The sequence below is a fragment of the Meleagris gallopavo genome, chromosome 8 (genome assembly GCF_905368555.1).
Source record: "Meleagris gallopavo chromosome 8, MGAL_WU_HG_1.1, whole genome shotgun sequence".
Taxonomy (NCBI): Eukaryota; Metazoa; Chordata; class Aves; order Galliformes; family Phasianidae; genus Meleagris; species Meleagris gallopavo.
In genome coordinates, this window is record NC_139411.1 from 18,794,311 (window position 1) to 18,817,874 (window position 23,564).

General features: G+C 38.9%; 1 protein-coding gene across 5 annotated transcripts in view; it reads right to left on the reverse strand.

Moving 5' to 3' along the window:
- Window positions 1-1,028: 1,028 nt before the first annotated feature.
- PANK1 (pantothenate kinase 1) overlaps window positions 1,029-23,564 on the reverse strand; it is a 45,270-nt gene continuing 22,734 nt past the window's right edge. For all 5 annotated transcript variants that reach the window (XM_085229718.1, XM_031554443.2, XM_010714505.4 and 2 more), the window contains 6 exons: window positions 18,223-18,575; window positions 9,322-9,575; window positions 6,990-7,166; window positions 6,462-6,585; window positions 3,085-3,210; window positions 1,029-2,465 (listed from right to left, as the gene is read on the reverse strand). In XM_085229718.1, the coding sequence (XP_085085844.1) occupies window positions 2,406-2,465; window positions 3,085-3,210; window positions 6,462-6,585; window positions 6,990-7,166; window positions 9,322-9,575; window positions 18,223-18,558 (1,077 nt within the window). In that variant the 5' untranslated portion in view covers window positions 18,559-18,575 and the 3' untranslated portion in view covers window positions 1,029-2,405. The remainder of the gene's footprint in view (window positions 2,466-3,084; window positions 3,211-6,461; window positions 6,586-6,989; window positions 7,167-9,321; window positions 9,576-18,222; window positions 18,576-23,564) is intronic.

The window sequence follows — 23,564 nt, forward strand, 5'->3', positions numbered from 1 at the left end:
CATGTTAGCCTGAATGACATGCTAAGGTTGTTGTTTCTTTTTCTGGATCAGAGAATTCGCATCTTAAAAAAAGTGCTACTTCATATTTAAGTAACATTTCATTCTTTCACCACTGAACTATAAATGCTAAGAATACAGGGATGTCTAAGTGACTTCCAAATCATATCCTCTTAAAAAAAGAAGGAGAAAGAGAGCAAATCTTTTTTTTAAGTAGGAAAAAAACGAAACACAATAAGTCCCATGCCATAACCACCAAGCTGCCATGAGCACCATCCTTAAAGCCAAGTAAATCTCTATTATCTGTGTTATACTTCCCTCTACTGTTTTATCTAGGAAGTGCAGTCACCTCCTTTAGAATGGTTAAACAAAGCTATGAAAAGGTAATTTGCAAAAAATTATGCATGTTCATTTACTCCTTCATATATAAATAATACAGACTGAACCAGAAAGGCATTCATGCATTTTGTAAATGCCGATTTGAAGAAACAGTCAATTTGACAAAACAAACTATTCCTTTAGAGCTAAAGCATGACCTGCATCATCTTTGTTCTTTGGATGTTAGATGTCTGGAATTACCTTGTCCTGAATGTCAGAAGAAGATTATAGAATCAAAGATCATATTTCAAAGATCCTGCACCTAAACTCCGTATACACACATTTCTTCTGAATATTCCTTTAAAAATAAATATTTAAGTTGCTGGTAAAACTTGTAAATAAGCTTAATAGAAGTTTCATTTTGTTCATGAAAAATGAGAGGCATGAAGTAAAACTATTCCCACCTATCTCATGTTAAGTATTACATGAAAAATCACCTGCAACATGCTAACATTCTGATGTAGTTATTTACAACCTACAAGAAAAAACCAAAACAATGTCAGGCAAAAAAGATTCAAAGGCAAAGAAATGTAACTAAAGATTAAAAAAAAAGTTAAGCACTAAAGAATTATCATGGAAACAATTTGTCATACATCACAAAGCAGCTATGCATGTCATGTAACTGATTCCAAGGAATGAATTCCACAGACGCATTAAAATCGTCAAAACAGTGGTGGTCTTTATTTCCATCAGACATGTTAACAATTGGGTTAATATGAATTCATTTCACCATCTGTGAGATATGGAAATTAATGATTATTAAAAAAGTGAATAAACCCCCTTCCAAAAATATACTGGATAATACATGTGTCTGAATTTTACACTGTCCCTCCGATGAGCCCTTTATGTTATATGACATGACATACAGCTCTACAAGACAAAATAATTTATGGACTTCCCCGGCCTCTGATTTGCGAGCCTTCAAGGTTCCCAGGAAAAGCAAGCTTGTCCACCCACCCTATGCAGCTAAGTACATAGATTTCAGAAGGATATCATCTCAACACAAATATCTAGAGAGATTCGCCAATCAAACCAAGGTAGAAAATAACATACTGGAACAAACACTTAAACCTTGGTGTCCTGCAGGGAAAGTAAGCCTTAGCTTAAAAACAGAAAATGCATTAGCAATAATCTTTCTAACTTTAGAAACTGGGCTTTGGATAATGCAGTTAACGCTTGGTTTTGATCACCAGCAACTTAGAAATCACAGACTACAGAAAAGTCTTCAAATAAATTGAAGTAATCTCCTCCCTTTTCCATCTATCACCAAGTACGTACCATATAAATAACTACCGTACTACAGAGCTCTTCAGACAAATCACTTTCAACAGTAACAGGATTTCATTTTAGTGTCAAGTTAGCAGCCTGTTCCTGATAGTGAAAATCAGGACAACTGAAGAATTAACCTTTCACAACACACTTTCTCTCCTAAAGTTTTCTTGCAATCTTGCCAAGAAACTCATACAGTCGCAGAAAGCCTGTATTTTTTTTTTTTTGGCAGGATGAGGGAAAGGTGTTAAATAAAAACGACTCATCTAAAGAGAAAAGGCAACAAATCAATGACTAGTTTTCACAGTAAAATGCATCAGCTTTGTAGTTTCATTTGAAACCAAGAACAAATCATGAAACGTCATGAAAATAAGAAAAAAATCTCCTAGAGTGATTACTAAATGAAGTTAAAATTATCACACTATAATCAGTAAACCCCAGAAGAAAAGCAGATGCCTTGTATCACAGGTCCTACATTAAACAATATACATTTAAAATAATTCCATAAACTCTGTATGTTTGGCAACGTTGCACATTTTCCCCCTAAAAAATACAGTGTACAGAAAAAAAATCTCAGTATTCCCAGTATGAACTCCAAAGTGTAAGCTCAAAACCCAGAAGTTAAAGATCAGCTAAAAGGATTTTAAATTATTTACAAATCCAGCAGTTAGAACTATCATAATGGCTTCATTTCCATCCTCATAGTGGCTTTCACTCTTATCCAGCAGCATCTGCAGTAGTTATCTCTTGAGACAGCTTCATCATTGATCATCTGTCATTTTAAGCAATTCTAAAAGCGCCCCAACAGCTCCAAAATAACCCTTTAAACAAGACAAGAAAAAACAAAACTAATGAAACTCCCAAGTTAGACATACGCACGAACATGTAAAGTCCCCCGTTTTAGTAATGCAATTAAAAAGACCTTTCTTACAAGATGAACCTTGACGTGCCAAGTATTTTCTGCATCTGAACTACAGTATAATATGGTCTTAAGTCCAAGAGAGTGTTTATATATATATATATATATATATATATATATATATATAAAACAACAGAACAACTATAAAGATGCTATATGAAAGCAGTGCAGTTTCCCTTATAAACACAGCCATCTGAAATCCCCTTAAAAACATCTGCCAAAATTCATTCTAGTTGAGGTTTATATGGAACATGTGCCCACAGAAGGGCACATTTGGTACTAGGGTCAGGAAGCAGACTAAGACGTGCAACATTTGGTGCAACATAAATACCACAAGATTAGTGGTCAACCCAGGAAGTTAATGAGGGTGTTTTCCAACGAACTCATAATGAAATCATGCAGAACTTAGTACTTTCACTTTGAAGCATCATTGTGAAAATCCTCCCCTTCAACTCCATCAAAAAGTCAAAAACAACAAGACCTTTTCCTTACCAACACAAGTTCAACATATATTTCCTTACCTCATGTTCCAAAAACAGAGCTTTCAGCTGTCCCTTGGACCAGTAATCCATAGCATATGCTAGCACTTTCATTGAAATCATATTAATTCTGAGAAAGTTTCCAACAAATACCACTTTGTCAATGTTCTGTAAAATTGAAAAGCAGATCAGCAAAAATTAGATTCAGCTACACTATTTGTCTCATTCAACACGTATTTCTGCCTCTACTATGAAGTTATATGGGTATTTTGGGACATTTAAGTTCTCCAGACAGAGAAGTCTCAAAATAATTCTAGTTATTGACCACTACATATAAAAGTTGCAAGAAAAGAAGTTTTATTCCAAAGAGTGAGAGACTGGTAAAACAGATGGTGATAGTAATACATCCATTTAGACACTGCAGTCCCATCAGCATGACTTGTATGGTTTCCTAAGGATTTACACTGATCAAACTAAGAGCTTCTCAAGCTTCACAAGGCTGCTATTAAACATGGCCAAAAATACTCTGCATCCTCCTACAAGTCAGTTTTGGCTGTACAATTTACTTCTAATAAAGAAAGGATAAACATAACTATTTTCCTGTAAATCAACACCACCAGACCGATTAGAACTTATGTCTGAATTTCATTCTCATAAAAATATTTTTTAATGAATATACACATTAAGCTGCTGTTATCAAAAATTCAAGCAAGAAGAACTTAACAAAAAGTATAAGAATTATTAAAAACTTAAAATAAGTCATATTTGTCTACTAGAATAGCAGCGTGCATTAACATGCAAGTTTTCTATCAGCTCTATTTTCCAACTTTAACAATTTTTAACTATGTGAAATCAAGGAATCTCCTATATGCTAGAATTGAAAACAGCTTTAGCATTTTTTAGGACTTAGAAAATGAGCTACTTTATCTCTGAAGAGAGTCTTGCCATCTTACTTTCAAATTATTCACAGCTGAAGTATCTGAAATTGAAAGAAAGAAGCCTTAAACTCATAAAGGCTAGTGATGAAATGCTTGCTTAAGCTAACCAAACTATAGCATCCTGGCAAAAATATGCACTCTTCCACTCTGGGGTTTTGGCTCAACTATTTAACTGTCCTACAGTAGAAAACTGTAGTATGCCTTTGAGTAAAGTACATATTACATATACACATATTGGTCAATTTAATTGAACACTGGAATTTATATCAATGATGCAATAAGAAAATCCATCCTGCACATACTTTTGCAAGAAGGCTTGTAAAGATGTTTACGTGCTCTGCTAGTATAAGAAGTGTAAACCAAGAAGATTGGTTTCCTTTACGTTGATCTGCTGTGCCTAGAACAAACTGTTTCAAATGATGTGTAGCCAAATAGTTTCAGACTACGGAATTTTTCTACTCTCCTGCCAACTTTGTGCAAGTAAACTTTCCTTTGAACTTCTGCAGGCTGAATATTTTATTTATTTCCCAGCCTCATTTTTTCCTGCACACATGCAAGTCATTTTCAACAGAACATTAAGGATGCAATCGCTAAAAAAAAATTATGAAAACCCATGCTTCAGGGCATAAATTGATTTTGTCAAAGTGAGATTCACCATAACCCTAATCTAATACACACAGCATTTCACAAAATAATATCAAATTCAACTGTTTTCTAAGCATACAGCTCTTACTTGGCTATTTCATTCACCAGACCTGTTGCAAGTTAGAGCTGTATCTCACAAAAACAATTTAGGTGTCCGGAGTATTTGCTAGAACAATAGCGTTCTTTGAGGAAAAAGTAACACTACTAGAAAGTAGCTGCCTTGCAACAATATATTTGAAGCCTTTGCAAATAACACAAAGCCATCAAATTAAGTTTTCTTTTGTTAAAAGTCACAGAATAAATTTATTTCTCAAACGTCAGGCAAATTTTACTTTGATGTTGTCTAGGATGCGAAGCATACTTAATATATCAAGTTACTCTCCTCCATAAAATGCTATGGATCACATCTAGTTTTTATATGTCAGTCCACAAAACATAAATGTTAGCAACTTTTCCACCATGACTCAGAAGCATTAGTTTCATTAGTAGCCTATTTCCTCCTCTGAATGTATCGCACATGATTCCCTGCTGCAATTCTCCATGCTTTGATAGCCCTGTACAATGCTGCTTGAACTCCATGCCACAAGGCAACACTGTAAAGAAGCTGAAAGCAAAGAGAAGACTTGAAAGAGAATCATCAGGACTGAAAAACTGCCAAAAATGTACGGAGCCACTTTTCACAATGAAGCAAGGTTATTGCTAACAATTGATATGAGCACACAGACGTCTGCTGTTCAAAATATTTTATAAGTGGCTCTAGAAAAGGATATTAACAACAAACATTTATTGGCATACAAATTTAATCAACAGAATCAAACCAAGAAGTCAATGGTATAGAAATGCTGAAGAGATTTAGCAGCTTGAATCAAAAATGGTAAATGAAATTTGAGATTAAGGAAATGAAATGACAGATGGAAATTGGAGAAAGACTTTGGTACTCAGACAAGTTCTAGATCAGCCACTACCACTCAAGAGAGGCTGTGATTAAGTGAGAAATTATTAATTACCTGCTATTTCTCAAAGCAACAACAATGAAAAAAGCACCCAAGAAGCAATCAGATGGTTTATCAGATGGTCTGGGAGTTTGTTTGGGGTTTTGGATTATTTCTTTTAAAAATTAAAAAAAAAAAGCACTTTTTAAATGGAGAACACTGCAGAGCTTAAAACAGTAGTGCGTGAAAAAAAAATTAGACAAATTTCTGGAGATCAGACAGAAACAGTTACCATATAATAATGAAGGATAGAACTTACAGCTCAAAATAAATTCCTACATATTTATAGGAAGCTGGAAAGATACACTCAACAGCCCATTCTTAGTTATCATGTCTAAAGAAAAGAATGCAACAAGTAACTAACAGGAGTCTGAGTTAGAATAGTAAACTGTATTTTCTCTCCGATCCAATATAGTAAATACCACATCTATGGCAAGATTTAATATAAAATACAATTCTAATCCATCACACTATGGAAACAAGCCAAGTAAAACAATCTGTCATGGTATAACAAGGTCTGGAAAAGCATTAATTTAGATTACAAAGGCATTCATATTTATTACAGTTTGAGAACAATTGGGCAGCTCCAAGTATCAATGGATCAAGCAGAGCTTTATAGCCAACTTTTCTGCCCTCTTCTCTACTTCTGAAAATCAAAGTACTTTATGTTTTGCACCAAAGCATACGTGACAAATCCAAAGAGCTAGGACAGAGCATTAAATAGACACCTATTAACCAAGGCCAGCTACATATCTACCATACAGCAATTTGAATTTTTGTATTCTGATAACATTACTCCGGTGTTGCTAAATAGCTTAAGCTCATAGTAAATACACCATCTTACCTCATTCAATGCACACATGCGAGCAATAGAACCAATGTTGTTGGTGATAGTAACCAAAGTAGCTCTGGCCAAGTCCTCTTTACTGATGGAATCTCTCTTTTCTTTACTCATCATATGTCCAAAGCTGTGGGAGAAAAATCATTCCTTTTAACATGAAGTGTTTAGGAGCACTAAAAGCCCCTAGAAACGTATTTATTATTTAATGTTTCACTTGGATTTGATATCCATTATCCTTAGACATAATGAATCATGAAAAGTGATCATATTGAACATACAAAGAAATAAGATGCCTCTTCATTAAGTAACTGCAATTCAATGAAAGCAAACTACATAGAGTATTGCTTGTATCTGTTTAAAAAAAAAAAAAAGGGTAAGAAGTAGGTGAGAGATCCAAGGACAAACTACATGATACATTCAGAGTGACAGTTCCACATGGATACAGTGCATAGTTCAGGGACTACGCACTCAGTTCAGCATACACAGTAAATTTCCTATGAACTTCTTGAAAACAGCTTATTTAAAGTGTACCTTGAGGCTACAGCAGACCCTTGAAGGCCAAACCGCTCATAATCTCCTCCGTAAATATCCTTCACCAGTTTATCCACATTGGTGCTGTCTCCTTTCGCAGCCATTTCTAGTGCTTCTTCAAACGTCTCGCAGCCAGTCAGCAAGCAGCAGAGGCCGAGGAATGTTCCTCCTCCCAGGCTAGAAAAGCACATTTCTTTCAGATCAGCAGCTTGAACTAGCTTTCACCACAGTTCTTCAGATTCTTGGTTTCAAAATGCTCTACACAGCTACCAATGGTAATATTGCAGCTCTTGAAGAAATGAAGAAAGAACCCTTTACTGAGCTCCTGCTTAATAGACGTTCATAGTTCTAACTGAACCACTCTTCCTAATATCTAAATAGGAGAAATCACACCAAATAAATGCTTAGTTGACAATATGGTTCAATCCAACTCCGCAGATATTTGTCTGCTATTGGTGGCACTCTAGCTAGTTTTCTTTGAATAAGAATTAGCAATCAGCAGATCACCTGAGTCAATGATAAGAGAATAAATGGCAAACAAAGCTAAGCATCTCTGCTGAAGTAAGTAGCTAAGATGGATCTTGTCCCCCTGGTAGTGGAAGGGAACAGTCTAGTTGGATCCTGTTCAAAGCAAAGCATCAGCCCAGAACATCTGCCTTGGCCTCCATAGAACTCAGAATAAGGAGAATCATATCATTTGAAAACCTTGCACAGGATAAAGTGCAATATTTACAGACTTTAGCAGGGAGTATTCAACTATGTCTAACAGATTATTAACTCATTAAAATCCTACTGTGGACTCTGCAGTCTTTACAGACATGAACTTCAACTTACTAACCTCTACATACTTCCTTACTCTTCCTTAACCTTTGATAAAGTTTACTTATTGGCACAGATCACAGTCATGCTGACTGGAGCCAGTGTAAACAAGAGGACCAGTGAGACACATTTGCACTTCACAGAAATCACAGAAGGTTAGACAGAAACACTGTTCAGTCAGTGCTGTTAGATTATTAGGAAAGTCTTTCAGAACACAGCCAGTGGTGCTCTAATACATTCAATATCTGAACAGTGGGAAGCTGACATCAGCCATGAGACAGTATTGATTTCACCATCTGTAACAAGTCAACAACCCACTGCAGTCATGTTTTCCTTTTGTAATGGAAAGGACTAGAAGTTCATCCACTCATACTGAAAGGGCCATACTTGAAAAACAACCAGAAATGCAAGAAAATCAAAGCCTCTTAAGTTTGCGTTATTTTGTATTATACAGAACATGGCTCACGTCTACGTTTATGGTAAAGATATTCTAGATAATGCAACAGAAGTCACATGTACAGTCATTTGCAGTGAATATGCATATGAAAAACTTTATTAATATGTACCATGTCCTGAAGAACAGAATGCAGCTTCAGAAGGGTCTATAACAAATCCAGAGCTTCTCTGGTTGTTGTTTTTGAAATGGACTTTTTTTTTGTTGTTCAAAGTCCTCATATTACTAATATGAAGCATACCAATGAGGGAAAAAGTGCATGGATCCATGTGTGCTTTTAATACTAGTTGAAAACATGCACATCCAGACTAAAATAGTTCCTACATCTAAGCATTTACTGTGGTCACATCTGTGAGTCAACTTAATCATGTCTCAAGCTGTTTTGTGACCTCAAGAGCAAAATTCTGCACCTACACCATTGAACTCCCAAGCTCTTCAGAGAGACCACATCTTAATCTTCTACTGAACATAGGCCAGAGACCATTTCAATTCAGCTGCATCTCACAAATGGTTCCAGAAAGCACTAGCTGATACCAGCAGAAATCATACTGATGCTCAAGAACACAGAATCAAATTCTAGTCTTCATACATTGCCATTCGTTAACTTACCAGCATCATCCAGAGTCTCCTGCAATCAATAAGGAAGCAAAAAATCCAGCAGTAGGAGGCAATTCTACAAAGTTTTCCTGTACTCTGGATACACATTCTAACTATTAAGCAAGAGGTTTTTGCTCAGCCCAAAAGTTTTTACTTCACCACTGTGGCTAATATGGAGGATCAAAGCATAGGGAGAACATTCGTTTACCAGGACAGCTCTACTTCAGTAACTCACAGCAAGAGATAGGAAGTAGGGAAGAACACCAAGAAGAGATTAAGGCAGCTCTGAAGCTGAGGAGATAAACGATTTCACTCACCCAAACCCTGCTCTGACAAAAACTTGGGTTACTTCCATTACTGAGATTTAAAAGGCATAGGAAGATGAACACGACTTGGAGCTGCATCTACAGCCACTGTCTGCTTCCATCTGTTCAATTACTGAGCAAATAAATAAATATTTACCTGGATCCTGTGACTCTCTTGTAATTGTCCTTAGAATACACAGCTAGGATGCTGACCCCCGAGCCCATGTTAACCAGCAGCATAGGATACGGATTATCAAGGCAGTAAGGCTTCTTCTGGCACTGTTCAGGATCTGTAGGATTTTCAAAATAATAGCACTCTGGTTGGCCATTGAAACCAACAGAATCAACATAAAGCAGGCCCTGGATCAAACAGTCCAATTCATCCAGTTTGTGGAGTTGCAGATCAGCAATCTGGAGCAGAACAAGAAATTAATAAATATTTCTTAGTATAATTCTACACTGAGAAGAAGAGAAAGCTCTGATGAAGCATTTTGATCGCTTTAATAAAAAGCATAACGCTTATTTAAGCAGTGCAAAGGTCTAAGCATGAAATCAAAAGGAAATGGTATCGACCTGACAACAGGTTCCTCTCATAACAACGTGCGATGCAGCACTGCCCTTCAGTTTCTTTACCTTCAAAGTATTCCATGCTTCGCAAGCTGTCCAGGAAATATTTCCCTCTCATTTACTGTCTGTGGCAGTAAACATCTTCCCCTTTATCCCCATCCCAAGAAAGATGCCCTTCTGAAGCTTCAGGACAGCATCTGACACTGGTGGACAAAAACGCCATCCTCAGGATGCAAAGTGCTTTAATCCATCATCCAACTACATTTTCCCAGCAATTTAATGCAGTGTTTGATAGAAGGAGTGAGGTTAGGAAATTGCAGTTCGACAAGAAGATAATTCAAGCTTTACAAAGTACACATTCTTATAATAATATGAATTAGGTATGCAGTGGATTATGCACATAAAATGTTATTTTAAAGCATTTCACCAGTGATATGAAAATTGTTTCTTTAAATTTCAATCAGTATTTTAAAACACCTCACGTGTTTTAAAAAAATACAGTTTTTCACCAAATGTTAAGAATGCTATCTAAAAAGCAAACAAAAACAACCTCAAGCACATGGCCCCAGCATAACATTCATAAAAATTTATCAGATTTAATGCTATCAGAGGATAGAAAAAAATTCTAAGAGCTTAAAACAGAGATTCTTTCAGATCCCACAGGTCACCCAGGACTGTGCTTCAGCGGACAGTCCCACATGTCACAGCACTCTGTTTACCAGAATTAGAAATTAGACTCATTTCTAGAAATAGGATACGGTGACAATCTGTAGGAAGTTTCCTTTCTAGATGACACTGAGTTCAGAATAGAAAAATTGCTCATCCAAATCCTGAGGTCATTTGCATCTTCACATCTGCACAACGCATCTCATCTGCTCCACTTTAGCACAAAAAGCAACCGGGCACTGGCAGCAAGAAGGAGCTGTACAGCTTGGAGCTGCTTCTCAAATATTTGCATATTACAAGACTTTATTTGTTTGTTTTAACAGCTAATGGTTTATGAGGCTACTTCCCTCCTATTTCTAATTCTGGAAGCCATATTAAGTCACTATAAAGAGAAGTTATTTCTGTGGAACAGGCACAGCCAATAGGTTACATTCTTTTGAGCTATTTAAAATCTCTCCCCTTAAGTTTTCTCACTCATGCACAGCTCTAACTTGTCTGGACTGAAAGCTGTTCTACTGTTGAGGTCTGTCCTCTTTTTGTGTGTGCCAATACTCAAAACCATAGAAGAGAAATAATACAAGACAAAAACTAGCAAAAAAAACCCAAGCAGATTAAAAGACCTCAGTGTAAATCCAGTTATTCATAGGACAACAGACACAGGTGGGGGTCATCTCTTGTGCATCAGCATTTCCTCTGCTACATTTGAAATATCTCTCTATGGCTTTCTTTGTTACCATGGGCTACACAAATTTCAATTGCAGAAGTGCAGTATAAAAGACTTGAACCATTTACCAGACAAATGAAAGGAGTAAGTACAAATTTAGGGGTGGAAATTAAAGGAGCATTGCAAAAATAGCCCAAAGATTTTTGTAAACATCTTGGATTTCAGCTAATTCTTGCAATTAGAAGAAAAACCTTCAACTAAGAGACCTGTGGTAAAAGGGATTAACACAGTAAATGATTCACACACTTCTTCCACAATGTTATATACAGTCCATGAAGTCATGACTAGTTAGAGGCTGTATTTGTTTTATTAAAACCCACAAGCATTGCAAACAAAATCTTGTTCCCAACAGCTACACTGGACACGGTAGTTCTCTGGTTGAAGTGCTTCAAAAGCCCCACTTCCCTCATTTACTCTACTAAATGTATGAATTAGATGCAGCATGACAAAATCTCTGATCTAACAGAGATGCATTACACACAAAGATGCTGTAAAACAGAAGCCCACAACATGAAGAGTCATTAGCAGATTTATGGCCCTTTCTGCCTAAAGCTCTGCCTGCCCTGCAGGCCATACAACCACAGCCACAAGTGTTACACTTTCACAACTACGTAAGCTTGAGCACTTGCACAATACCAGCAAGCAATACAAACCTAAAAGAAAAACACTTCTGGCATCAGAGCAGAAACAGACAAAATGCTTGTTTCTATCAACTCGCTGCTCAGCCCACAACAGAGCAAGAGAAGCTAATCAGAAGTTCCTTTAAAGCATAAGTTTTATTAGGTCCAATCTTCCATGTACAAAAGACATTAAAATTCACTCTGCTTTTCATGGTTCTGTGCTACATATAATAGCTGATATACTGTAAGGAGAAAAACCATATGCTGCTTTTTTTAAAATGCATAATTTGCTAGAAAACAAACCACTCCTCCTGCACAGTTACAGAATCTGTTTCTCATTTCTGGAAGGCTGGAGCCTGGCATCAGCATTCCACATGTATGCCTGCCCTCAGAGACCCACAGGCTCTTCACCCATCCCAACTCTGAGGCTCTGGGCAGAACAACAAACCATCAGTTTTTTTTATCCCTCAGTACCAATCAGGACACAGTTGCAAGAAACACAGTAACCCAGGCTCATAAAAGGAGCCTTGCTGGAGCGAGGGCCACAATCCCTTCCCAGTTCCTTTCACTGTGTATAAAACTGCTTTTTCTCCATTCATTCTTTGCTCGCAATGACCGAAGCGGCTCAACTGCATCACAAAACAGATGTCCCTGTAAACATCATAATTAATGGATGAGCAGTCTTATGTTTTTTTTTCCTGCTGCCATCACCTGACCTCACCCCGCTCTCTTCATCCATATCTTTCAGCTATACAAACTGCTTCCCTTGTGGGAGCTGAAGTTTATGTGCAGAAATGCAGAAGAAAAATAGAAGCTCTGTGAGTAAGCCAATTTTAATTGGATATTTTTCCTACAAATTCTTACAAAGATATATTTGTAGATATTTTCCAGTCCTTCACATCCGTTGGTATGAAGGCAGACAGCATACTGTTCTCCTTAACCTGCTCAGCACTCCTGCAATTGTATTCAGCATGCATCTCCTCTAGAAGAGTTTTATGTCAAAATGCTGTGAAAGGAAAACCAGCAAAACAGAGCAGTATGCTGGGTCCTGGGAAGGGAAAACTTAATATAGGAAAACCATACGCACATTTTACAACTGAGCTATTTTTCTGCCTTATGGTTAGACCATAGAAATTCCTCTTTCAGACTGTTTTCAAATACTGGGGGAAAGAAGGGAACAGAACGCAGTGGACCTCAAAGAATTCCTCAGGACCTCCAAAAGCAGGTGATTGCTTCCAACTGACAGTTTGAGCCTCAGCAACAAACTCCTAAAACAGAGCTTATTTCAAGGATGTGCGAAAGGTTCCTTGTTACCATGCAGAGATCAATCCTAAGGAAAATGAATGCCCACCTCTAGTTTTAAACACCTGAGGAGCACTGGAAAACAACACTGCCTGCTCAAGGCTTTTTTATAATATGCTCAGGATCGAGCCAGCTTTAGCTCTACTCATATATCAGACAGTATGATTGCAACTCAAACCTAGTAAGATCAACACCGTGGTGATCACAGCAGGACAGCTGACAAAGCCTTCCTGACAGGAAAAAACCACCATGTCAACCTGTTGCTCCTTTCAAGTGTGGAATCACAGGAGTGGAAGACTTGGTTCATGTTTGTTTGTATGAGCATGTAAATATTTCAACCTCAGGCAAGGAGAACGCCAAACATCCCAGCTCATCTTCAGATGAGCTGAAGGCAGCCATGACCTACATGCAGACGGGAAAAGCTTCATAGATCAACATCAGTATGCGTAATCAGTATGCATATATCCCCTCAGCTTGTGAAAGGCTTCATCTCGTTGAAAATTCAAATTCTGAGCTCTGGAATTTCAAAAATTAGGTGCAATTTTGAGTTCATCTGGTCTAGGACTTCAAGTGAGAAATAGGAAAATACTTCTGAAAGAAACTGTTAGAACTGCAAGAACTTGCAAGGTTTTAATTATCAGCTACAACAGCCTTGCTCACTGCATCACCTTGGCTTTTATACTCGTTCCAGGCTTTGCTCCCATTTATTTTTTTTTAATTATATATAATAGTTCAGTCTATCTTTGCTTTTCACTTCCCTCCCATTACCGCTTGTCCACTTTATAGATATGTACTTTGCTTTATGCTTTGATTGCTCTGACCTCAAACAAAACCCTTGCCCCCAAACCTGCTCCATTTTGAGCTCTGATGCAATACTCCTCCCAGCTCCTTCCACACCCCGAGGCTGGAAAACATCCACTCAGAATCAAGAAAGACAAAGACTAACGCAACTAAAAGGTCAGCGTAACATCCACTGAGGCAGAAAAGAATGCAGGACACTGCATCCCTTTCGGCAGTAAAGCACCAGCTTGGCATGCTCCACAGCAGACTCTTTGTCCAGGTTGCTGAAAAGATGCATTCCCTCTCTTGACAGAGAGAAGATGCACACTGTCACTCCCCGCTGCCCTCTGAAGTTTCCTAGATTCCTGCAGAGGCACTAACGGAATGTATCGTGGCTACTTCACCCACTCTCTGGATGACTCTTAACTCCAGCCCAGTTTCCACACTACAGTCCATCACCTATAACCCCCAGCAGAGGTTTCCAACCTCCTCAAAGAAGTGAGATGCAGCATGATTCTTACTAGCTTTATGCAAACCTAAAGTTACACAGCTCACACATCATACAAAACAGGGCAATGAGTTTATTTATAAAGATGAATACTGGAGGGCAGTTTGCAAAGACAACTGAGCAAGGCTCTTGTCAGTGGTGCCCGACATCAGGACAGGAGGCAATGGGCACAAAGTACAGCACAAGAAATTGCATCTGAACATCAGTAAACACTTCTGTGCTGTGTGCGTTGCCCACAGACATTGAGTAGTCTCCCTCCTTACAGATCTTCAAAAGGCACCAGGACTTGGTCCTGTGCACCGTGCTCTGGGTGTCACTGCTTGAGCAAGGCATGGACCAGATGAGCCCTGAGGTCCTATCAACTTCAACCACCCTGTGAAATATTGTCTACTAAATCATCCATAGACACTGCTTATGACACAAATGCAAAAGAAGGAAAAAGTCCTTTTTCTCACAAGTTATTTTTCTTACAGATTATAAGGAAGGTCAAAATCTAAATTTGTGCTGGTAACAGACATCCTCTCCCACCTTCCAACTTGCTTTACTAAGTGACTGGCTTTTGGCTTAGGTCCTGCTTCCACTGAAGCCAGCAGTGAAATTTCAGCGGAGCCAAGTCAGGCTTCCCAGTTATCAGGCAACAGGAATTTTGCAATAGGGCAGGCTTAGAGAGAGATCTGAAGAGTTCTTTCTTCCTTCACCCCCCAGGCATCCTTGATCTGACTTGCTTTACAAATCTAAGTGATAGCCTAAGAGTTTATTTCTCATAACGGCACGTGAAATGTGAATGGCTGTGAAAGTAACATGACTGCTATCACAGAAGAAGTAAAGAGCATAAGAGCTTTATATTACAGGTACATGGGGGAGTAAGTCCACGTCCTTTCCATATCTAAAGAGGCAATGTGGCTTAAACATTTATCTTCCCTATGAGGAAAGGCTAAGTGAACTGGGTCTGTTTAGCCTTGAGAAAAGACGACTGAGAGGGGACCTGATAAAGGTGTGAGGAGCAGAGCGGCGAGGCCAGACTCTTTTCAGCAGGGTGTGGAGACACAACAAGGGGAAATGGCCAGAAACTGCAGCATAGGAAGTTCCGTGCAAATGTGCGCAAGGACTTCTTTATGGTGAGAGTGACGGAGCACTGGAACGGACTGCCCAGGGAGGTTGTGGAGTCTCCTTCTCTGGAGATATTCAAGACCCACCTGGACACCTACTTGTGTGACCTGGGGTAGGGAACCTGCTTTGGCAGGGGGGTTGGACTCGATGATCTCTGGAGGTCCTTTCCAACCTCTATAATTCTGTGATTCTGTATTTCATTGAAGATGGGAAGTGACAATAAATGGTTGGAGAATGGAGGGAGAATGATCAGAATAAGCTGACATTCATTTATGGCTTAATTATACTGTTATCTAAAAGTAACAAAGAGCCATAAAGACCAAACAAAGGGAAGGAAAAAAAGAAACAAAGAATCCCTCACATATACACAAGAAAAAAATAAGCTGGGAACAGTAAGTAAGTTTAGGTTGGACATTAGGAAACACTTCTTTACAGAAAGGGTGGTTAAACATTGGAATAGGCTTCCCAGGGAGGTGGTTGAGTCCCTGGATGTGATTAAGAGCTGTTTGGATGTGGTGCTCGGAGATATGATTTAGCAGAGGGTTGTTAGAGTAGGGTACTACGGTTAGGCTGCAGTTGGACTTGATGACCCTTGAAGTCCCTTCCAACCTGAGTAATTCTATGATTCTATGATTTTTCATCCTAAATCTACACAATCCTGAAAGCATTGCAAACATTTAGAAGTACTATGAAAGACAAATAACTTAAAGGCACGTGCATAGGGAAAAGGAGAACAAAACTACATTATCTCTCCAGCCATTTCATGAGTTTCTTTGCACTTCACCAGATTTCTTCATGAAATTAACTTCTAGAACCATACTTCAATTTTCCACATTGCTTCTAACAGAAACAGTAAGATCTAAAGCCTCCTCCCTATAAGGTGCTATATAATATTGAGTTCTGCAGCAGCAGGATATTAGGCTTGGCACTTGTTCTCCACTTCTGTAGGTGTATTAAAGTGACCAAATATTCGGATCAAGCATTTTAATACTTTGAGTACACTTCTGCTGACTAAGCTGACATCGGACAACAGCTTCAGAACACACTGAGACAGCCAGCTGCTGTTAAAATAGCTAATGTGGCATGGCAATTTAAATGCTCATACCCAGGACACTTCGCCCTTCTAGAGATACTAAACAAGCAAACCCTCATGTAACCGACAGTATTTTGCTTCTGTAATACTCTGGATATCAGAGCTTGAGTCAAGAAATGTTTGTTTTAAAAGACAGTGTGGACTGAGGAACTGCAAGAAAAGGTATCCAAAGCACTCACCTCAAGTGTAAGTGCACTCCACTGATTGCACAGTGCTGTAAAATATTCCAGACAGCTTTTATTACAGTGTTTTTCTTAAATTATCTGCACGTAAGTGCTGTAGCACACAACATAGGATTTATGTCCATAAGTAATTAGCTATGAGACCACATTTTTGTACAACAGCTAGCCACAACTTAAACTAAAACTTCTAGCACTGCATCCAGCTGAACTGGGCAAGACAGGTCCCTCACTGAAAATTGCCTAATTTCAGCAGATAAGGTCAAAGCTATGCAGAGAGATGTCTTGCTGCAACGGTAACCAAGTAACTTCCAATTCAGTTCCACAGCTAAGGGAACAAGCTATGCACATTTTCTTATTAAAGAGGCTACTCTAGCTAGTATTCCATGACATGAAAAAGAAATTTGGGAATATTGAGCACTTAAAAGGAATGACCAGCCTCTTCAGAAAGTCACAAAATGATCTCCGATTGTTACTAGATAACGTGATCTAAATCATCCCTGAGCATATGCAACTGGAAGTAAGGCCACATGACAAGTGCTAAGATTCACCTCAGCCCATGATGCCTGACATTATCTACACAATGCAAGAAAGACAAAATCTGTCCCTTCTGACAACTCAATCATCAGTAGAGCCTAACACGTGACTTGCAACCAGCCTACAAGACGAAAAACCTGGTACTAGCAGTGGACAGCTACAGCAATTCAGGAACTTGACAGACACCCATTAAACTGGCTTCTTTCACATCAAACGTCACTTACTGAAAATCACTGCACAACAGAGTTGGAGTTCTTGTTCATCTCTTGCAGAACTCTCTTCCCTTGAGGAATTGGAGGCTCTTAGTCACCTGATAGGTGAGGGGTATTAAAGAAAAACCTGCTTGTATTGCAGAATGCTTGGAATTAAAAGTAAGCACAAAGTCAAAGTCTGTAATTCAAAAGCAGTTGTTAAATGGACAAGACAGCTTTCTATACAGAAGCAGTTGCAGATAAGCAGCTGCTGTAACCTGTCACCCCCAGCAGCTACCCCTCACCATCAACATCAGGTTGGAAGCAAGCAACAGAAGTGTCAGAACTGTCTAAGTAAATAACTCGCATTAATCTTTGCAAGAACACTCTGGTATAGGATAACTAGCACGACAGGCAACTGCCTCCCCAATGACTTCCTCAGTGAAGTCTCAAAGCTATCGTAATACACCCTCAGTTGATTACAAGGCATCTGATCACCACAGCAATACTTTTCTGTTTACTTAAGACACACAACACAGTAATAATTCAGGTAGGGTACACACCAGCCTCCACATCCTCTCTTGCCCCCTCCACGTTCTCAGGAATTCCAGTAATTAGCAAATATGCATTGATACTGTTAATATTAAAGAATTCCGATGAGCAAAATGTGTTTTCTCTGCAAGTTTTCATTGAGAAAAAGAATTCCATGATTGGTTTTATTATTATTTTTTTCTTCCCACCCAGTTGCTTCCCATTGAACCGACACAAACTGTTCACTTACCATTCTAAAGTCCTCCTCAAATTTGTAAGCTCCACCTCCTGTGGCACAGAGTGTAGTATGCAAACTGGAGAAGTTCTTTTCACTACCCATCTGTATGAACCTGTGCATGGCACAGCTGGGAAAGCGGATGAAGTGCAGGTTTCCTTTGCGTCCACACATGGTCAAATTTTTCAGTTCTAGGTGGACATCACGAATGCCAGTTTTACCATAGGCTGTATTGGAGGTCAGGTATTTCCTAATGCTTTTCAGGTTTTCCACCTCCTCTTGTTCCTCTTCTGCAGTAATGTCCTTAGGTTCAAAGTAGACCAGTTTAACCAACGTTCCACCGATATCCATTCCAAACCATGGAAACGCTAAGGATGAGGGTGTGGGAAAGAAAGAGAAAGCCACCATAAGTACATAAGTTAGCCACAGCACATAAAATATTTGTTGAATGACAGTTCAGTGAAAGTTACAGTATCAGTATCTGTACCTGAAAGCCTGTGGTCACTTATGTGTCCAATTCACATGTTCTACGTCCTAAGATAAGACTCCATAAAGCCTCAGTTAACAAAAAAAAAATAAAGACAGTCCCAAAAAATCCTTCTCTAAAAAAGCAGGTTCTAGCAATATAAAATACTTTTCCCAGGAAAACACTTCAGTCAGCACCTCCTGATAGTGCTGCACATCTACAGCACATCTACAGCATTTCACCCAGTCTGACTCTCAGCTCCAGTTCTTACAGTAAACTGGGGGGGACACAACCAAAGGAGAGAGCAACATTTCTTGAGCCACATTCCTACTGCTTAACACCTACAATTCTCCCTCTGATACCACAGAATCACTGAATACCAATCGGAATTCCCACAATTGCAGCGCTCTAACTCTCCTGTTCTGGTGGGAGTCTCTCCAACCCACCAGAACTAGTACTTCTGTTACAATTCTTGCACATACTGGCAGAAAGAGAATGAGCTATTTTACATTCAGTGTTTAAAACCCATTGACAGTCATCTTTTCTGCTGGTGTGTGCAATAGATTATCAGACAGTTACACAAGAAATGCTATTATTTGATCCTCAGCACGCACATGCCACAACCTGAATCAGGTTGGTTTGCCTGCTCTGCTTATAAATACACAAGTTTTAAATAGTTTTAAATAGCCAGGTAACTTCATGAAGCAACGAGAAGTGAGAAGCTTGCACAGGTACTGCAGAAAGCAACAGCTAGCAGTAGTTAGGCAAATTTCAATCAAGTACTCAAAAACAGCAGGCATGCAATCACCTCCCTGCTTGCACCAAGAAGCAGGCTGACATGGTAGAAATGCAATCTTCTCAAGCAGGGCATCCCAAATTAGTGCTGAGGTGAACTGCAAACCATGGCCGCCACAAGCATTATCGTTTTTTTTCTGCTGGTGAACCCAGCTATAAACAACTTGGGAAAGGATTTGAGCAAGCATATCAGATACTGATCACAGTTCTTCCTCAGGTGATCACAGAGCAGCATTAAGTTACTAAATTTCAGGCTGAAAGAAGCTTAGAGTCTTATTTCCCACCACAAAGAGCTCAGCCAATGCCTCATTCCTGGCTAGCTCACTGAGCAGCTCATAAGTCTCAGGATATTCTATGATTCTAAATTTCACAATTGCTATTACAAAAAGAAGAAAAAAAATGAAAAACCTTTCAGTGCCAGATGTTTAAAACAGCTGCTTTGTTCCATTACTGTATACCAAATGATGGAATCATCAATTTCTCCCTCTTTCCATAAGTACAGAGAGAACATAAAGAAAGAAGCTCCCATGAAGTCACTTGCTTACTGTTCGCTATCCCTAAGAGCACCAACTGTTATCTATTGTAAAGCCTATTTAATTTCATTTTCCACTCCCAGAAAGCTGCAAGATGCCAAGACACTGATAAGAAGTCCAACTTGAGGTTTGGTAGGTGGGGTCCCTGAACTACAAACAACTCAAGTGTTTTAAAACAGACTTCATTTTGATGAGGCAAAGTATTTCACCATGCACTAACCTGTAACTCAATCACTTTTAGAATTATAAGAGAAATATTTAAGTAAAAATAGTCCAGTCATACCGTACTGCATTATAACGCAGTGGAGCTCAGGACATCAATCCCATTAGAGATTTGCACAAATCTTTGCTTAAGCTGCTGAGAACTTTAATTACTTGTCACACTGGAACAGTAAGTATCTTGCACATAGGATGCATCTTAACTATACAAGTAAAAAGTTTAATATTCAAGTGCAGCATGACTGGACTGTGCCATACAGATCCAAACTAACGCTAACTAGAAGCAACACTCCAGTATTCTACCTCGTGGACATAAATTCTGCTACAATCCATCTACATCAACAGCTGCTATGAAGCTATTGTGAAGATTTAATCTTTGAGAGGGTACAAGCATTCCTTGCTCTTACCAAATACAAATCTCGCAATAAAGGTGCGAGCACTAATAACTTAGAGTTACCCATAAATGACTGCTAAGACATTTACATCTTTGCTTTTTGAGAAGCAATAGTTAAATCATTAACAAATAAGTACCGTTAAAAAAAAAAAAACTATCACCAAGTTATTTCAAGCCAGTATAGTTCTTGACATAGGTACATGATGCTCATTTAGAAAAGAAGTGGAAATACAAGGACTTTTTTTCCAATTTATTCTCTGTGGATCTAAAGTCCTTTCATTTTGTTGTGAGCTGAATGGTAAGCTGCAGAGAAAAAGGACTTTGCTCCTAAAACAGCAGCAGTTTTCTTCAGCACAAGTAAACAAAGAGCACAAGATCAGACAACAACTGTTACTTCAGTCACACCAGGTAACAGCTTAGAATCCTTCACACAACTGCTACCACTGGCAACCTGGCTCCAACTCCCCTGCACTAAAGGAGACATATTTTGACTCATTAACCAATTAGGAAATATATCAAGTGTCCAAGTTGCTTATAAGCTCTGGTGATATTCACATAACTTCTTCATAACTGGAATCACAGTAGAAACATTCATGTATCCAAGTGATTATTTTAACTCTTGATTCATTGTAGCTTTTGTAAGCATCAATATACCTCCAAACAAAACACACCACTCAAGCACCATTAGGTTTCCCCAGCACCTTCAGACAGGTCTCCCTGTGTACCTGCACACTCACTGCAGCTAATCTCCACCTTCTCAAAGACAGCCTGCAACATGCACAATTGCCCAATGTAATCTATGACTATGGAGAAAATAAAACTGCCTTACTGTAACTTTGTACTGCAGCAAGCCATAAAAAGTGGTGACACTAAAATGTAGACCTATATCTCATATAACTGATACAGAAAGCATCCAGATGAACCACGTGCTCTTAAAAGCCTACCGTAAATTAAAGGCTTTGCTTATCTTCTTGTGAAAATGTGTTCTCTTTATGTTAATAAACAGCACCAACTACTTATTAGCTTGTTACTGACAGATAAAATCTCTTATTAGTCTAAAACCTAGCTGCAGCAGCATGTGACAATGCAAACTGAAGGTATCGCCAGCATTGCATAATGAGGTAATCTGATGCACACTAACAGCTGTGCTATCTAGGGGAAAGGTCCACCCATGAGAAATTCCACGACACACTTCACCTAGTTTTTTAGCAAACTTTGAACAGCATGAACCCATAAAGCTTTTCCTATAAGGCATACTACATCCAGAACTGAAGACATTTCATTTTTCAAAACTCTACAGTTGACATACTATTTAAGGCAGAGAAAAGGGCAAGGAGCATCAAATCCTAACCTGCTCCTCATGGACAACTCCTCAGGGGAAGTAAAGAGAACTCCGGTGTCACTCAGCAACAGTGCTCTGTTAAATGGGTTAACAAAGGGCAACCTCCTTCACACATTTAAACAACCACAACACAAAGTTAGCTCAGTCTTTTTACTCTTCAAATCTTACAGTGAGATTATGCCCGATTCCTTCTTTCTATCAATATATTTGTGACCAATTTCCAGCAATTCCTTCTTCTGCTAAAGCTGTCTCAGCTTATACACCTCCCTTGCAAGACTGGCATAACACCTCTGCAGCCCTCACTTGGCAAACCTGGCCAGCCTCACTCAGCCTTTCACTAACGAGGACTTTCCTTCCCTTTTCCCATGCTTGTCTTATTTATTTTTTTTAATGTCTCTCAAGCACAGGTACAGTATCTCAACATTTTATCAGTAATTTGAATGGCAGTATCAGCACTCTTTGCTATCTCCACCATGAATATCTCAGATAAAAGACCTTAAGTTCAGCTGTCTTTTTTTTTTCCCCCCTCCTTGACACATGTGATGAAATCCTATGATTTCATTTCCATCTCATTTCCATAGCTTGACACATTGGCAAGCTAAGAACTTTCCTGCTTTAACTGGGCTTGAAGAGTGGAGAGAAAGCCAAAGCTAAAAATAGAGGGGGGGGAACAAAAAACAAAACAAGAGTCGTGTATCAGATGGGCTAACATTCTCGCTGCTGCTTTCCACTTAAGACACTTGATAATGATTTATACATATTTCAGTTATTCCTTCCCATTATACAGTTACTTTGAGTGATTTAAACCTGGCTTAAAATTGAAGTGTTTGTTTTCTTTTGAATGGAAATAGAATATACATCTTTAAAGATGAATTTTAGCTGCTTAGCACAGGAATTTTCTTCAAACATTGCAGATCTACAGCTAAATAAATCCCCCAAACATTAAGTGAAACCTTCCAGACCATTTTCAGCAGTCTTGCAGAACACCTGCCTGCTCAGCAGCAAGGGAAAGAAAAACCTTCATAACAGAAGGCAGAGCTGTTTGCCAGGCAGGTGTGACCATCCACACATATGTACTCTTTATTACCACAAACTGATTTCTGAAGATAGCAGTGAGAGACTGGGTCACTATCTGATCAGCACAGCTTCATGGAAAACCAGCCTACCAAATGCCAACCTCGCAAAGCTATAAGAAACAACTATCTGCTGAAGAGAACTTCCACACCAGCAACCAGCCTGACAGCACCCAGCCCAATGGCACTGACAAGATCTGTATATATTTCCCATTCCTGCTGGCAAAGCACAACCTTGGCAGTACAGCTGGTATGCAGTTGGATCTCACAGTAACACAGGCCACACCAACCAGCTCAAGTGTTTCCCATCAGCCCCATTCTTCAGGCAACCCTAGCATCCATCTACATGAAAACCAGCTGGAGACCAACATTAAGCAGCATTGCACGAAGTCATTCTTAAGATTAAAAACCTGTGGGATATCGCACACTCCAGATCAAGTTTCAGTTGCCGATACCACATACTTATTCACTGTGCTGACCAAAACCATCTCACTTCTGTACTCTCCATTAAAATCTAGACCATAATAGTAGCACT